This window comes from Muntiacus reevesi, chromosome 7 (assembly GCF_963930625.1).
Source record: "Muntiacus reevesi chromosome 7, mMunRee1.1, whole genome shotgun sequence".
NCBI lineage: Eukaryota > Metazoa > Chordata > Mammalia > Artiodactyla > Cervidae > Muntiacus > Muntiacus reevesi.
In genome coordinates, this window is record NC_089255.1 from 20,214,085 (window position 1) to 20,231,040 (window position 16,956).

General features: G+C 48.6%; 1 protein-coding gene across 2 annotated transcripts; it reads left to right on the top strand.

Annotated features, from left to right (window-relative positions):
* Nucleotides 1-453: 453 nt before the first annotated feature.
* Nucleotides 454-13,994, top strand: TBC1D21 (TBC1 domain family member 21). 2 transcript variants are annotated; one of them, XM_065941668.1, is made up of 11 exons: nucleotides 454-513; nucleotides 7,543-7,650; nucleotides 7,785-7,888; nucleotides 8,806-8,900; nucleotides 9,658-9,768; nucleotides 9,916-10,016; nucleotides 10,911-11,007; nucleotides 11,347-11,447; nucleotides 12,737-12,853; nucleotides 13,503-13,586; nucleotides 13,962-13,994. In XM_065941668.1, exons 1-11 carry the CDS (start codon nucleotides 454-456, stop codon nucleotides 13,992-13,994), a joined length of 1,011 nt encoding a protein of 336 aa, XP_065797740.1. The 2 variants fall into 2 exon arrangements, with proteins under 2 accessions (XP_065797740.1, XP_065797742.1); XM_065941670.1 differs by lacking the exon at nucleotides 7,543-7,650.
* Nucleotides 13,995-16,956: the final 2,962 nt, after the last annotated feature.

Below are 16,956 nucleotides of genomic sequence, written 5' to 3' on the forward strand. Positions count from 1 at the left end.
AACAAGTGAAGGGGGCCCAGAAGAGGGACAGCCAGAGATGGAAAGACTTCCTGGTTCGCCTCTTCCAGGAAGCCCTCCCTGATCAGCCCATCACACTGGTCTACATGTCCTCTGTAGACCCCTACATGCCCTCTACAGCCCCCATTACACATCCTGTGAGTACTAGTTTTTCTGGGTGACCGGGAGGTTTAGTCCCCTTGGTTCTTGGGTGTGTCTTACCTCCAAAGTTGAGTGCTCCCATGTTCCAAGGCCATTGTGACGAGCATTCCAGGGGATTTATGTCATATTGGCTGGCTCTGTTCAAGTACGGGAGGTTAGCAGAGGCCCAGTTTCTCCTGGGAAAGCAACTCATCCCCCCAAAGGAAGACCACCATCCCCTGCTTAATTAAAGCATCACTTAGGGCTCCAAGTAAGCTCCAGTCAGAGGCTGCTTGAAGACAGCCAGCAGGGGCCATGACCACCCTCTCTCCCGAAAACAGTCTCTCTGCCAGGCAATCGGCCTCCTTCATCCTGGTGGGTGTTCTTCATCAACTCCGAGTCCCTGCCTCCCCAATCTCTGGTTTGCATTAGGGCTATTTTCCCCTGTTAGGGCTATTTTCCCCTCTTGGGTGGGAAGGACCAGAACCCTGAGCTGGCCTAGAAGGCGGAGCAGGGTAGGTCAAACCTTGGTCTCACCATCATCACCGCCAACAGGACTGAAAAACACAAGTCCTTTCTTTACCCTTCTATCTAAGCCAGTGTTACTTCTCCCCCATTCGTGACATTCTAACCAACAAGTTCCTGGTTTGCAAGTTGTCGTAAAGATGCTGAATTTTCCTTCGTGTTTTTGCCAACAATTTTGGCATGATGCCACCAGGTGGCAGTAATGCCTTTGTTAGCAGGTGGTTCCACGTCCAGTTAATAAGAGGAGCTATTCATTTGAATTCAGCCTCAGTCATAGAATTTTCCACACTGTATATTTCTCAAAATCATAGTGACTAATTATAATGACCTTAACCAATCTCAAGTCTCATGAATCATTGTGATTTAGAGAGTGACACATAGAAAAGCAGAAATGCAAAATGGGCACCTCTCTTCCTAAGTTTTAAATGTTACTGCTTTATTGCAAGTTATCACCAGGCCTTGATTTGAATTTTCTTTTATATCTCTCTTCATTTCTCTAAACTTAGAGAAGGATAATAATAAAATAACAAACTGTCATATGGCATTTATTATGTACAATGACTGTTGTAAATGATTTATTTACAGTCAGTCTCATCATAACTCTGTGAGGTGGATGAAGCTATTACATTCACTTTATAAATGAGAACGTTGGGCCCCGGGGGGCTAAGCAACTTCCTACAGACCCACAGCTAGTAGATGGCAGCTGTGCTCAGCTTCAGTCATGTCCAACTCTGTGACCCCATGAACCACAGCCCACCAGGCCCCTCTGTCCATGGGATTCTCCCGGGAAGAATACTGGAGTGGGTGGCCATGCCCTCCTCCAGGGGATCTTCTTGATCCAGGGATCGAACCTGCATCTCTTACTCCTCCCGAATTGGCAGGCGGGTTCTTTACCACTAGCACCACCTGGGAAGCCCAGTCAGTGGCAGAGTGGGTATTTAAACCCAAGCTGTGGAGTCCATCTCCCAATCAGTGATTCTCCAAGCGTGGTGACTGAGTCTGCAGCATCGGCATCAACTTCAGTCTAATAGGGAATGCAGATCCTTGAGTCCCAGATCTTCTGAACCAGAAACTCTGGGCGTGGGGCCCATCGATCTATAGCTTCACAAGCCCTCTGGGTGATTCTACCGTGCACCTAACTTCTTCTTTGCATCATACGGATCTCCAGTTGCTCCGCGGCATATGGGATCTTAGTTCCCAACCAGGGATCGAACCTGCATCCCCTGCCTTCCAAGGTGGATTCTTAACCACTGGGCCACCAGGGAAGTCCCTAAGCCATTTTTTAAAGATAACTGTACTACTCTGATGATACACACTCCACACCTGGGTTGATAAATATCACCCAGATAACTCTCAAGTCATACACATCCCCCCTAAACTTACTCTGAATATGCCAGCCCTCCTTGGGACCCCTCTCTTTCCTTAGGAGGAGTCACCGACACGGCTATGGCTGCTGTTGGGAATATGTCTTGTCCCACAGTTGAACTCAGGTGTTACTGGGGGCTCTGTAGCTATGAGGGATGTGAGAGCTGGACCATAAGAAGGCTGAGCACCCAAGAATCAATGCTTTCAAATTATGGTGCTGGAGAAGACTCTTGAGAGTCCCTTGAATTGCAAGGGAGATCAAACCAGTCCATCCTAAAGGAAATCAACCCTGAATATTCACTGGAAGGGCTGTTGCTGAAGCTGAAGCTCCAATACTTCGGCCACCTGATGCGAACAGCCAACTCATTAGAAAAGACGCGGATGCTGGGAAAGATTGGCGGCTAAAGGAGAAGAGGGTGGCAGAGGATGAGATGATCAGATAGCAACAGCAACTCAATGCACATGAATCTGAGCAAACTCCAGGAGACAGTAAAGGACAGAGGAGCCTGGCATGCTGCAGACCATGGGGTCGCAAAGAGTCGGACACGACAAGAGACTAAACAACAACCGTTGCTATGAGGACTCAGAGCAACATGGCATCAAAACACCCTTAAAGAAAAGTTCTTATCCTCCAGTGGCTTTCTTATTTTACTAAAAAATACTGGAGAAAATCCTTAACCTAATGATGCAGTGGGGGAAAGAAACTTGACAGATGTACGCCTGCAGCCAGAGCCACTAACAGCGGTTAGAGGGGTTGAACAATTAAAGGCTCCCACCTCTGGCCTCCTTCTCCAGGGGGAGCATGACCCAGCTTTCTCCAGGTTTGCTGGTAGAGAGCTTCACCCTGCTGAGGTACACCACAAAGGCGGAAAGAGACTTCCACACATGCTTTGCCTAGAAGTACTCCTCTAGGGAGTACTAGGAAAGGTGTTGTCAGGACTAGGAAAGGTGTTACTGCAGCGCCTTACGGACTACCAACGTCTCCTGCTGGATGACCAGGTCCTTGTACCCAGATCGTGGGCAGGGTGTTAACAGGCTGGCAGAGCAAGGAATAGAGGAATATAGGAGGATGAAGATGGAGTTGAGTTCACTCAAATTGAGATCACTCATTACTCTGAAGAACCCCAGATACAGATTCTATGGTTTCTGGCATAGACAGGCAGTGTTGATGTACTAGTGAAGAGAGGGAGGGGACTTCTGTAGAAATTCCTATCGCCACCCCCCTTCCCTCTGCACCCCCGACCCACCAAACTGTAGACCTCTGCAACGGTCAGGCTTTTTGAGCTTGTCCTTGGCTTGCTATGGAGAAGGAAATGGCAACCCACTCCAGTATTCTTGCCTGGAGAATCCCATGGACGGAGGAGCCTGGTGGGCTACAGTCCACGGGGTCACAAAGAGTCAGATACGACTGAGCAACTTCACTTTCACTTTTTCACTTTGGCTTGCTAGCAAACGTCTTACATGTTCTTGTGAGTGCCCCGTAGTTTGCTGGGGTCCAGGGAGATACAGGGAAGAGGCTGGGCAGAGAGAAGTAGAGTTTACTGGAAGAAGTCAGTGGCTTTTTAAAAACAAATTCAGCCAAGGCAAAGTAGGCAGATGGCCAATTGTTGCAGGTAGAGATTTAGTGACGCAGATTCTCCGAGCACTCAGCAGATGCCTTCTTGTGATGTTTCTAATTATCTCTGCCTTATTATGTTGATGCCATATCTTTTATTATAGTGTTCTGTGAATATAGCTTTGATTAGTTTGCAACTTTCATTATGTTTAACCCTTTTTTCATGTCTTTGTTCATCATTTATATTTTAATCTTTCTGTGGCATTTAATTTTAAAATACCCCTGTTGTTAACAGCTTAGTCCCTCAATCATATCCAACTCTTTGTGACCCCATGGACTGTAGTCTGCCAGGCTCCTCTGTTTATGGGATTTTCCAGGCCAGAATACTGGAGTGGGTTGCCATTTCCTCCTCCAGGGGATCTTCCAGACCCAGGAATCAAACCCGTGTCTCCTGAGACTCCTGTATTGGCAAGCTGATTCTTTACTACTGAGACACCCGGAAAGCCTAACAGCTCGAGTAGGGTGTATATTTTTTATTTAAACTGAAAATCCTTGCCTTTTACACTCCCTGGTGGCATGGCATTGGAGCTAAGCACCCTGACTCTTGCACCAAACAACTCTGGGTTCAAATCTCAGCTCTGATATTTACTGTGTGACTTCAGATATACTAAGTAACCCTCTAGACCTCTGGTTCCCTAACATGTAAAGCAGTGTAACCAATTTCACCTGCCTCATAGGTGGTTGTGAAGATTAAACAGTTGTAAATATAAAGTGCTTAAAATAAATAAAATCAGTGCTTTTAAAGTGTTTACAACTATTAAGGAAACTTAAGCATTTGTTTCCATAATTTATTTGGGTTTCAATCATTTTATGCTTTATGCATTTACTGATTCCTTGCTGTTTCCTGTATTGTTTTTTAAAGTGAATTAGAAGGGAAATGTACTATTCTGATAAATCTCTAATTTTAAAAAGTCAAAAATAAAATAATTTCTTACACTATCCTTCAATCTAATAAAAAATTGAATTTGTAGTCAAAAATCTTCCCACAAAGAACACTCCAGACCTAGCTGGCTTCACTGGTGAGTTACACCAAATACTGAAGAAGGAAATAATACCAATTCTATACAAACTGTTCTAAAAAAATTGAAGAGCGAAATAGGTCCCTACTTATTCCATGAGGCCAACATTGCCCTGATATCAAAATCAAAAACATTACAAGAAAACAAAATTATAGACCAAGCTCTCTCATGAACAATGATGCAAAAATCCTAAATAAAACTGTAGCAAATAATATCCGATGATGTCTAAAAAGGATAATACATCACCATGAGGGTTTATCCAAGGAATGACAACATTCAGAATAAGTCAATGTAATTTACTGTATTAACATACTCAAAAATGAAAAACCATGTGATCACCTCCATTGATGCAGAACATCCATCCCTGATACAACTCTCACCAAACTAGGAACAGAAGGGAACTTCCTCAGCCTGATAAAGGGCATCTGCAAAAAGCCTACAGTTAACATCACACCGAAACATAAAAGCCCAAATGCCTTCCCTCTAAGATTAGGAACAAAGCAAAGATGTCTGTTCTCACCACTTTTATTCGACATTGCCCTTGAAGTTCTAGTCAGTGCATGAAACATGAGAAAGAAATAAAAGACATCCAGCTTGAAAAATAAGAAGCGAAACTGCCTTTATTCACAGAAAACATGACCATCTATGTCAGGGTTGGCAAACTTTTTCTGTAAGGGTCAAAGTAGTAAGTACTTTGGTCTGTGTGTGTCATACATCTCTGTTGTAACTGCTAAACTCTGCCTTTGTAGCATAGAAGCAGCTGTGGACAACAGATGAGTGAACGGGCATGACTGTGTGCCAATAAAACTTTATTTGAAAAAAAAAAAAACAGATTGAAAGCCAGATTTGGCCCGTGGGTTATAGTTTGCTGATTGCTGGCCTATATAACAAGCGCTATTGATCCACCAAAAAAGCTACTAAGACTAATGAGTGAGGTTAGCAAGGTTGTAGGATACAAGATCAATGCATAAAAATCCGCTATATCTGTAAATACTAGCAAAGAGGGGTTGGAAGTTGAAAGTTTAAAAATGACACCTTTTACAACACCATCCAAAATATGAAACATTTGTGAATAAATCTGACAAAATATATCAATAACCTACATACCAAAATGCACAAAACATTGCTGAGAGAAATTAAAGAAGACCTAAATAAAAGGAGAAATATACTATGCTTTATGGGTCAGAAGATTCAATAGCATTATCAATTCTCCACAAATTGGTCTATAGGTTCAGTGCAATCCCCATCAAAATCACAGCTGCCTTTTTTTTTTTTTTTTTTTTTTTAGAAATTGACCAACTGACTAAAATTCATAAGGAAATCTATTCCTCAAGTTCAGTCTTTCCCTTTTATAATGAAAGATCCCAGGACACAGCCCAGCTCTTCCTATTCCCTTCTACTTCCTGCCAAGAGCTGCAGTTTGGTTGTGAGAACATGAGGGCTATCAGAGGGCAAAGCCTGGCTCTGATCAGCTCAGATGACAGCATCTACACAATTGGGACGTGGCATCAGGGCAGGCCCTGCTTGCCAAGGTTAGGCCAAGGCCAAGATTTTTTGTACCTTCTTGGGCCCATATATCCTATTTTGGTTTAGAAGATGGAGCACGTATGAGTCATTAAAGTATTTTGCTTGATCCATCTCTACCAAACAGAGTTAGCGGAAATTACCCCACATTTGGGCCTGTGGGCTCTAATTCTTGATTGCCAGTGCTGTTTTGTCTGTGACACCTTTCTACACCTGTGGTCAATAGATCAGCGTCAGCAGTGCCCTGGGAGTTTGTTAGAAACGTGTCATCTTGGCCCCCACCCCAGACCTTTTGAGTCAGAATCAAAATTTTAAGATCTTCAGGTGACTTGTATGCAAATTTAAGTTTGAGTCACATCTATGCATATTCGGGTATCTATTAATGGGAAGTTGGGAATGTATATATCAGACATGTCTAGTCACCTGCCAAGCTCCCTATCAGCACACTTTCCAGACTGAGGTGCGGCATTTCAAGATATTCTCTTCAATACAACACTCCCCTAGGCATCTTCCCCTGTTCCAACAGGAATTCAACTCCTAATTATTGTTTTATGAGCATTTTAGATTATTTTGCATGTACTGTACTCACCTTTCCCCAACACACACACACACCCTTTATGTAAACAGAAACCATCCCTTATGATGTACCATTTTATTCTTCTAGAAAAGGTAAAATGGATCTCATAGATGTATTCAATCAGTTATTTTATTTTTCCATTATCAAGGCAAGGATACATTATAGTTATACAAAAGCTTGAAAATACAAGAAAAAGGGAAAATTACTTATAATCCTATCATTCAAAGATAATCACTATTTTGTTTTTAGGTGGTTTTTCTCAGGGTGTTTTTTCAGTCTTTTTTCAAAAAGGATTTTTATAGTGGTTAATTCACTTTAAGAGTATATAAGGTGTGGTTTTTACAAGATGTAACAGACCTTTATGGAGTTTGTACATAGACAGAATACAGACTGAATATACAGCTTTGCTTTCTGCTTTCTTCCGTTAACATTTGTATTTTCCCAGATTATTACTCATTCCTTGTAAGTATCGATTTAAATGCTTCACAATATTCCACTGAGCATATAAACCATAGTTTACTTAACTATTCCCTTATTGCACAACATGTAGAGAGTACTTGCATTTTTCATTCCAGTAAGTAGTGTGCAATGAAAACTATTGTGCATACAGCATTTTCCTATATATTTTCAGTAATTTCCTCAGGTTAAAATTTTCAGAAGTGAGTCAGAGGCTGTGAACTTTGATTCATGTTGCAAAATCCAGAGTATATCACTTAAAACTTACTCTTAAAGAAAAGCCAAAGTTCCTAATCGAGGGCTGAGGTGGTTGTCCTTGCCAGGTGAAGAGAAAACCACCCATTGACAAGACGGAATGGGATGGCTTCTTTGATGAGAACGGTCACTTGGCCAAGTCACGAGACTTCATTTGTGTCAACATCCTGGAAAGGGTACAGTCCTAAGCTACCCTTGGCCTCACCCTGAAACTGGGGGCGTGGGTGGGCGAGGGGGCGGGCATGGCATTGGAAGGGGCTCTTTCAGGCATTCAGGGGGCTCACAACCTCTCACCTCTGCCCCCACCCAGGGCCTGCACCCCACGGTGAGGACAGAAGCCTGGAAGTTCCTCACGGGCTACTACTCGTGGCAGAGTTCCCAGGATGAGCGGCTCACGGTGGACAGCACAAGGAGGTAGAACGTTTCAGATCCTTTCAAGGGAGGGAGGTGACAGCGTAGGTGTCACCTAACTACCCCCTTAGCAGGAGGGGGTGCCCACCCCAGCCTGTTAGGTTCAGGCTGCTTCCTTCAAATGGACTTCTCTCTTCAAGAGGCAAAACCCCCATGGCTCTCCTGACTCAGGGGGCATAGGCACCTCCACCACCTGCACCCTGGACCCTGCACGCCCCGCCTGCTCGTGATTACCAGTCCACACCCTGCCAACTTGAGCTCGACCCTAGCACCTCCTCGCGCTGCCCCTCCACCCTGCCCAGCCCAGCTGTCCCCAGGCCTGTGTGGCCTTCTTGAGGTAGGGAATATCCACATGCTCAGGGGCCAGCCAGAGAGCACTCCAGGACAGTTGGGGATCTAGGGCCACCTGGATAATTCAGCTCAAGACCCTTAATTAAGTACACCTGCAAAAGACCCATTTCCCAAAGAAAGTCACATTCACAAGTTCCAGGGCATGGACCTATCTTTGGAGGTCACCATTCAGCCCACTACACACCTAAACTCATTCCAATGATGGGCATGAAACCCTGCCTCATCCAGCCCTTCCAATCCTGAGGCTCAGGTGCTAGTGTTAGCCCACTCTACAGACAAGGAAACAGAGGCTTAGGGAGGGTCAGTGATATCCCCAAGTCTTGATATCCCCTAATGGCAGACACCCAGTTCTTAAATTATGGATCCAGGATTCAGGTGCAGTGGTCAGACTGCAGAGCCACCTCCCCTGCACTCCAGGCACCCATCGGAGGATGGTTAGGGTTGGGCAAGTTGGGGGCATGGGGGGCAGCACATGGGGCATGCACCGCCTGGGTCAGGGCACTGCTCGGAGTTCCCCCGACTGGCCTGGAGGGAAGGATGCCTCCTTCAGCCTGGGTCTGTCCTCGCAGGAAGAACTACGAGGCCTTATGCCAGATGTACCAGAAGATTCAGCCCCTTCTGGAAAACCTGCACCGGAACTTCATAGAGACTCGGAACAATATCAGTGAGCCGAGGAGGGTGGGCTGGGCCCGGCAGAGGGGAGGGTTGGAAGCCCTCCTCCCCGGCGCTTCCTATGTCACGTCTGTGCCCTGGCTCCTGGGTGCTACCTTGACACATGCTGCGAATCTTGCCGGCTCAATCTCGGTTAGTCTACCAGCCCGGCTCCGCCGGCTGCCCAAGTGGCCCAGCAGCGTGTGCCCTGGGTGTATGCTCTTTCACTGGTTGTCTACACCTCTTCCCCTCTTGGCCTTGAACTAGGTTGGATTTGTACTGCAGGAATGCAGGACAAAGGGTACAGACTGGTCAAAGATTTGGAGGCAGGAGAAATTCCAGGCAGCTCAGGTTGTGGTGAAGGGTAAAGCTTGGTGGTCTGATGTATCTTTTTTCATTTTATTTTTTTGGTTGCTGCACAGGGGCTTTCTCTTGTTGCACTGCATGGGCTTCTCATTGCAGTGGCTTCATCTTGTTCTGGAGCATGGGCTCTAGGGCGTCTGGGCTCAGTACTTGTGGCACTTGTGCTCAGTCACTCCGCAGCACGTAGGATGTTAGGTTCTGGACCAGGGGTAGAACCTATGTGCCTGTGTTGGCAGAATTCTCAACCACTGGACCATCAAGGAAGTTCCCAATGTAAACTTTTTCATAGCCCTCTTCCCAGGATGTCCTGGGTCCAACCCTCTTGGATTGGGGGTAATAAACTCACCCATGGACCTTCTGCTAGACGTGATCTGGTGACGCCCACCTGTCCCTTGCCCCCAACCTAGCATACGACATTAAAAAACTCTATGACAAAGACCCCCTCGGTAATGTCCTCATCGATAAGAAGAGGCTGGAGAAGATCCTGCTCCTGAGTTATGTCTGCAACACTCAAGCAGGTGCGCCACAGGGCTGGGGATCCCTTCAGCTCCCCCTTCTCAACTCCTTCCTGGGACAGTGCCCCTGCCCCAGCCCAGGCTCTGCCGTAACCTCCCCCCATCATTCCCCCCGCCGGCCCCTCCTCACTGGTCCCCCATCCACTCCAGAGTACCAGCAGGGCTTCCATGAGATGGTGATGATTTTCCAGCTGATGGTAGAACATGACCATGAGACCTTCTGGCTTTTCCAGTTCTTCCTACAGAAAACGGTGAGAGCTGGGCCTGGCTTAGGGACCTCCATGTTCCTCAAATGACCCCTTGAGGTTAGGCATTTCTTCCAGCCCTGAAACAGCCCTCTGAGTCCCAGAGGAGCTTCTCCCAGAAAAAGGCAATGTCAGCCCCAGTGGGGCTTGTTCTGGGTTGGGGGGTGGAAGCATTGGAACTGAGAAAACGAGGATAACGATGCACTGGGTCCAGCTCTTGTCAAACCTTGAAAGGTTTGGAAAGGCCCAATGAGCGCACCTTTCCCCTGACATTCCCCCTGCCCCAAGCATGGCTCTGCTCCTGCAAATCCTCCACGGTTCCCTACAGGCTCCGTAATAGAATCCCAAAACCGCAGCCAAACATTCCAGGCCTCTTGTCTTCACTCTTGTCTCTCACTGCTACTTTTACTTGACCTGCATCCAGGCCCTTCAGGGACTCGGTATTGCCACACTGTGAGGTTGAGAGCTTTAAAGGTGCTGCTTCCTGTTACTCCCTTTCCTCATGATCTGTGAGAGGCTGCCCAGAACCCACCCTCATCCCCTTCTCCATCCCTGAGACAATATGCCACTGCTCTTTCCTTGTCCTCATTGGTTCAGACCCATGGTATGTGTCTGGAAGAATATCTGAGTTCACTGCACTGTGAGCCATGCCCGGTCCATCTCTACATACACACACACACACACACACACACACACACACATACACACACACACACACACACACCACAAACAAAATGTGTGTTTATAAACACCCATACTCCAACACCCAGACACATACAGAGACTCAGGCCAGGCCCAGTCAGACACACACAGGGCCTCCAGCATTGGGAAGTTGATGGAGCAAGGCTGACTCATCTGGTGGTTTCAAGGGGGTCCCTCCCGCCCACTCATCTCCCCCAGGAGCACAGCTGTGTCATCAACATCGGGGTAGGCAAGAACCTCGACATGCTCAACACCCTGATCAACTTCCTGGATCCCGTGTTCGCTGAGCACTTAAGTGAGTGGCCCCCTCTGCCACCATACACCTCCCTCAACCCCAGGGAAGGCGTGGGAGGGGGCCGGGACCCGGTCCAAGGCAGCAGCTCCCAAGCATGGGGGAGGAAGTGAGATCATTTGGTCTTTTCTTCGGCTCCAGGAGGAGGGTTCACCTGGATGATCTGGACAGTTGAAAATCCACCCCGAACACTCTCCAAGGGCAGATGGAAATGTGAAAGCCTGGGGTTTTTTAATTTCCCAAGTGTGTTTCCGCGCTCAGTTGTTCACCCATGTGTTTTTGCTTTATCTCCCATCCTCTAACCATGGCCCCTGGGCTGGTGCCCGGCTTCTCTCCCCACAGAAGGGAAGGGTGCGGGGGCTGTGCCATCCCTCTTCCCCTGGTTCTGCCTCTGCTTTCAACGTGCCTTCAAGACCTTTGACGACGTCTGGAGGCTCTGGGAGGTGAGGTGCCTGCTGCTCTGGGGCAGAGGGACAGGCCCTCCCCCTGGGGCAGGCGGCAGGGAGGCCCTTGTCTTTGCTTCTCTTAACTGCCAGCTTTGGACGGGTTCGATTTCTGGATCGGGAAGATCCGCTGGAGAAGGGATAGGCTACCCACTCCAGTATTCTTGGGCTTCCCTGGTGGCTCAGCTCATAAAGAATCTGCCTGCAATGCAGGAAACCTGGGTTAAGAAGATCCCCTGGGTTAAGAAGATCCCCTAGAGAAGGGAAAGGCTACCCACTCCAGTATTTTGGCCTGAAGAATTCCATGGACTGTATAGTCCATGGGGTCGCAAAGAGTCGGACACAACTGAGCGACTTTCACTTCAATTCACTTCACTTCATTTTGGATACAGTTCAGTGGGATTTATTGGCCCAGTGACCCTGCTCCTGCCCTGTTGAGAGATGTGAGAACATCAGCTGATCCCTCTGTTCATCTTATCCCTCCACTGCACTTTCTCAGGGCAGCGCAGGCAGGAGGGGCCTCGAGGCTCGTGCAGCAGAAGTCTGGTCGGTATTCAGCTTCCCTGCCACCCTGCCTGCCGAAGGGCCCTCATTCTGCTTTCACGTTCCCAGCTGCCTCTTCCTTGGCTTTCCCCTCCACCTGAGTGCCCACACCTGACTCCTGGAGAAGGAGGGGCCCCCCAAGGACAGGTCACACCTGCACTTCTTTGACCCCAGTCTCCAAGGCAAGATGCACTCCCCCAGGAACACACCCACCGCCCTACCCCATGGCCATTGCTGACTGCAGGATTGGGTCTATGGCTCATGGCATTCAGTGCCCCACAAGTCAACTCCCCCTACCTCACTCCTCAATCCTGGCCTGTTGATCTCCGTGATCAACCACCATGCCTTTAGTGACACCCCTGGACTGCTGACTTTCCATCAACTGTTGTTTTGCCAAAGCACCACTCAAAGCTAGAGAGAGTTACCCAGTCATTCTTGGCATTCTCTCCCCCGTCTCTTTTTTCTTTCCTGCTCCCTCCCTTCCTCCTTCCCTTCTTCCTTCTCTCTCTCTCTCTCCCTCTAGCTGATGAATTCCCTAAAGCCTTTTTCCCTGAGTCCCCCAACAGCAAGCACAATGCCTAGAACCCCAGAGGTTGAATGAATGAATGAGAGTCAATGAATGAGCACCTGGGCAGCAAGGCCCAGACATGGCTGGTGGGTCACGGGCTTGGTGGGTACCACACCATCCTTAAGGGCATCTGCAGTCTCAGGCCACAGGCCAGACCGAGGTTCACTGGCCCCTGCAGGTGCTGCTCACAGGGAAGCCCTGCAGGAACTTCCAGGTGCTGGTGGCCTACAGCATGCTGCAGATGGTGCGCCAGCAGGCGCTACAGGACAGCATGACGGGCGACGACATCCTCTTGGTGAGAGCGGCCTCCTGCAAGGCCCAGCCCAGCCCCACCGGCTCCCGGGGACCCCTGACACAGACTCAGGGGCCCCGGCTGCCCCTGGGCAATAGTGGGGAGACTGACATACTCCGAACACCGTGCCAACTGCTTGTATAGACCAGCTCATGTAAACCTCCACACAAGCCTGACACAGAGGCATGATAACCATCATCATCACCAGTACCCCTGCTTAGCATCTGGGGGAGCTGAGGCCCTGAACGGTTCTTAACCTTGAGGCTGGACTGACTGACAGTTGACTCTTTGGCCCTAGAGTCCTCCTGTGACAAAAGACCTAGAGTTTTCCAACAATTTGGAAAAGCAGCTGAAGTCTTTGATCCAAAACATCTTAGATGGCGCCCCCATCATAAAACAAGTCTTCCCAGAATCCCATGAAAAACTCAGGGAAACCCTGGGGACCCTCTAGTGCCAAGAATGAAAACTGCATTCCCCATCTCTCCAATATATAAAATTCCGAGGGTAAAATTCAGGCACTGTGCCAAACTAGTTGAGAAGAGATTGGGTGGCCCCAAGTGACTGCCGCGAGCAGCGGCCTCATCCCCGTGAAGCAGCAGGTCGCTGCCTGTGCCTGGGCAGACCTGCTTCCACCCACCTTCTTCCGGCACAGGCCTGCAACCACCTCATTGACCTCGATGCCGACGAGCTGATCTCCGCTGCCTGCGTGGTTTACGCTGAGCTCATCCAGAAGGATGTAAGTCACTCTGATTATTTGTCCTCCCCTTCTTCCTCCAAGAGGCCTTCTCCGGTCGCCCAAGCCCAGTCCATGGCAGGTGTAATGCAACTTCAGAGACATAGCTTGAGCTATATTCTCTGCCACCAACCCACGGGGATTGCTCTGCACAGACTTCTCACTGTTTGCATGCATAATTCGTGCTTCACCGAGCAGACTGTGCTTCCTGAGAACCCAGCCCTCACCCCTCATTCCCTGCATCCATCCGGGTAGATCGGGGCACAGGGCTGGGTACCCAGGGGCTCAGGGGAACATTACTGGCTGAACAAACTGAAGGATGAGAGCGACAGACCAATGTCTGTCCACCCCTACCTGTGAGAACCCCCCTCTCCCCAGGTTCCTCAGTCGTTAAAGGATTTCTTTCTCTGAGACTGCTCACAATGGACAGACACCCTCCGTGGACAGGAGGAGGTGGTGCTTCAGCTGTGAGGTCAGGATGAAGTCCAATGGGGCATTCGGGCGTAGGTAATACAGCGGTGATAACAACAGCCTTCTGGAGTCATGGTTTGCGGTGAGCAGTGTGTTTCCTGGGGTGGGGAGTGAGGGCAGAGAGAGGATTGTCTGATGAGAAGAGAGATGGGAAGGCTACAGAAAGGGCACATACTGGGAAGAGACTGCTGGTCGGCGACTCCTCAGGGGCTGAGGGTTTGCCAAGGCTGCAGTGGTTCTGCACCAGGCAGCAAAGGGTTGAGGGCATAACCGACTCTGTGAGCAGGCTGCCTCCTGTGGAAGAGATGGACACGTCCAACATGCTTGCTCAATCCCTGGTCCGGAGAGGGGGCCCGAGCCCAGGGCTTCCCACCCCATGGCTCTTCTATACTCCCCACACACGAATCATACATGACATTGTTTTTCCAGAACCTCCCCAGCAGCCTGTGGAAGGACACAGCACAAATCTCTGGCTAGCAAGAGGCTCCTTCTTTTGTTTCAAAGCCCCTCACAATTGCACCTTCATTTCTCAGCCTGGAATACCGCCTCAAACTAAACTCCCCTTTTCAGCCTTAATCTCTCCAGGTAGTGCCATCTCTTCCCTGACTCGGGCAAAGTAGTCTCTCCCTGAGGGCAGAGGCTCCTGCCACCTGCTCTCCCCAAAATGTGCACCTGCCCCAAGCCCCCCACCCAGCCTGCCCATGCTCTGAGGGTGACCCTGAGGGCAGACATGAAGACTGGCCAGAAGAAGCTGAACCTACAGAGAGACAGGAGTCTGGCCAGGTGCTTCCACAGCTGCTTGGCAAGCGTGTACACCTATTGTGTGTATGTACATGTGTATGTATACACATGAGCCCTGCCCAGCGGCTACACTTTTTCAGCAGGGGGCTGATGGATGGGCGGGAGGGATCTGTGGTCTCGCAGTGGACCTGGCTCTAGTGGGTGAGGCATGACCATCACCGCCACACCCTTGCTCCCACCTGTCACTCCCAGTGACCATCACTGGAAAGGCACTATGTCCCCTCTAGTGGCTGGTCTTCTTCCCCTCAGGTGACAATCTCCCATCCATGGCTGGCTCTGAGTCTCTTGCCTGCTGTGCCTCTGCTGGAGGGGGTTACTCGGAAGAGTGGGGTCCTGCTTCCCCCCCACCCCAGGGTCTTTTCTGCAGGGTTAACAAACCAGCATTTGCTGAGCAAGAGGGTACATGAGTAAATTCATATACTGTGCACCTCCTAAAGTTTCTGTTCCCAAGACATTTTATTTAAATAAGGATCCTGTGTGGAATACACTGAACAAAGAACAAAACTGTTTTCTACTTCAAAAAAGAACCAGAATAAAAGATGAGCTAACTGCGGCCTTGGGAAGAGTCCATAGAAACATCAGGTGTGCATCTTCTAATGCTTGTTTTTGGCCTAGTGGCATTAATTGGCTTATGATTTTTGCTTGGGACATCAATGACAAACATCTACTCCACAACTAAGCAATTCAAGTACTTGCCTTCTAGGCCAGTGGTTTTCAAACCTGATTTTAAAATTACTGGAGCCCCATTATTACAAAATCTACACTAAGAGTTCAATGGTTGAAATTTGGTTGGGAAGTCCAGAGCCTGTCTGTCTGTGATCTCTCTCTCAGACCCCTTTTTGGAGCTCATCATTTCCTCCAAGTTACCTCCAAGGAGGCTCTGACTTACTGGGAGCATGTCTGAACACCACTGTTTGTCTTCAAGGTGACCTGGATTAAGTCTTTATGCTGAAGTGATCCAGGCTCAGATAAATTCCAAGTGATACAGTGATGGAAATGAAGATCTTAGAGGACTGAACATCTCTCAGCTCACCCACTGTGCTCCTGGCTGGTGGACTGTAGATTAAGATCTTCCCACACTGTTACTGTGTGCATCATGGAGCCAGCACAGGCTTCTCCTCTCTCAGTTTATCACTTTTATCACCCAGTGTTTTTTTTTTTTTTCTCTAGTCAAGTCCAGTGCTGAGGTAGACCTATGGGGAGCATTCAGATCCAAGAGACTAAGTTCCCTTCAGTGTAGAGACTGTGTGGGTCTAAATAATTTGCTAATTCAACAGATATTCATGGAGTCCTTACTGTGAGCTTCCCTGGTGGTTCAGAGGGTCAAGCGTCTGCCTGCAATTCGGAAGACCGGGGTTCAATTCCTGAGTCGGGAAGATCCCCTGGAGAAGGAAATGGCAACCCACTCCAGTATTCTTGCCTGGAACATCTCATGGACGGAGGAGCCTGGGAGGCTGCAGTCCATGGGGTCGCAAAGAGTTGGACACGACTGAGCGACTTCACTTCACTTACTGCGAGGCATTGTCCAGGCACTGGGAATTCCACTGTGGGGAAAAGAAGGACACAATCCCTGTTTCCATGGCACTCAGAGCTGAGTGGGAACCAGACAGTTACCTTGAAGTGTGTATAACTGCACATTCCTTTTGTGCTCTGAAGGAAAGAACATGGTTCTAGGAGAGAAGATAGCAATGAGTGGTGGTGATGATGGTGCCAATGACAATGGTGGTGATTCAGGCATGATGTTTATGGGGAGGACAGTGGGTGGGAGAAGTTGCAATGTTGGTAATGATGGTGGTGAATGGCTGTAGTCACGATGTCAATAAGGACCATAGCGGTAATGTCCATGACGGTGGTGGTGGTGGTAGAGTTGATGTCAAAACTGGTGTAGTATTGGTGCCTGAGGGGGCAATATAAGTTTGGGTGATGATGGCGGGGATGTTGGTGATAATGGCGGTTGTTAGCAATATTGTTGGTATTAATTGATGACAGTGGAGGTGGCTGTAGGGATGATTTGATTCTGGCAGTGGAAGAGATGAAGATGTCAGTGGTGGTTGGCTTTCATTCAGCCAACAAAAACTGTCTACAATGGCCATTTCTGTAC

Excerpts from the sequence above, each read along its gene's own strand:
- TBC1D21 (XM_065941668.1), top strand. The coding sequence starts at position 454 with ATGACCACCCTCTCTCCCGAAAACAGTCTCTCTGCCAGGCAATCGGCC. Across the intron at positions 9,769-9,915 it reads TGTCTGCAACACTCAAGCAG|AGTACCAGCAGGGCTTCCAT; the intron begins GTGCGCCACAGG and ends CATCCACTCCAG. Across the intron at positions 10,017-10,910 it reads AGTTCTTCCTACAGAAAACG|GAGCACAGCTGTGTCATCAA; the intron begins GTGAGAGCTGGG and ends CATCTCCCCCAG.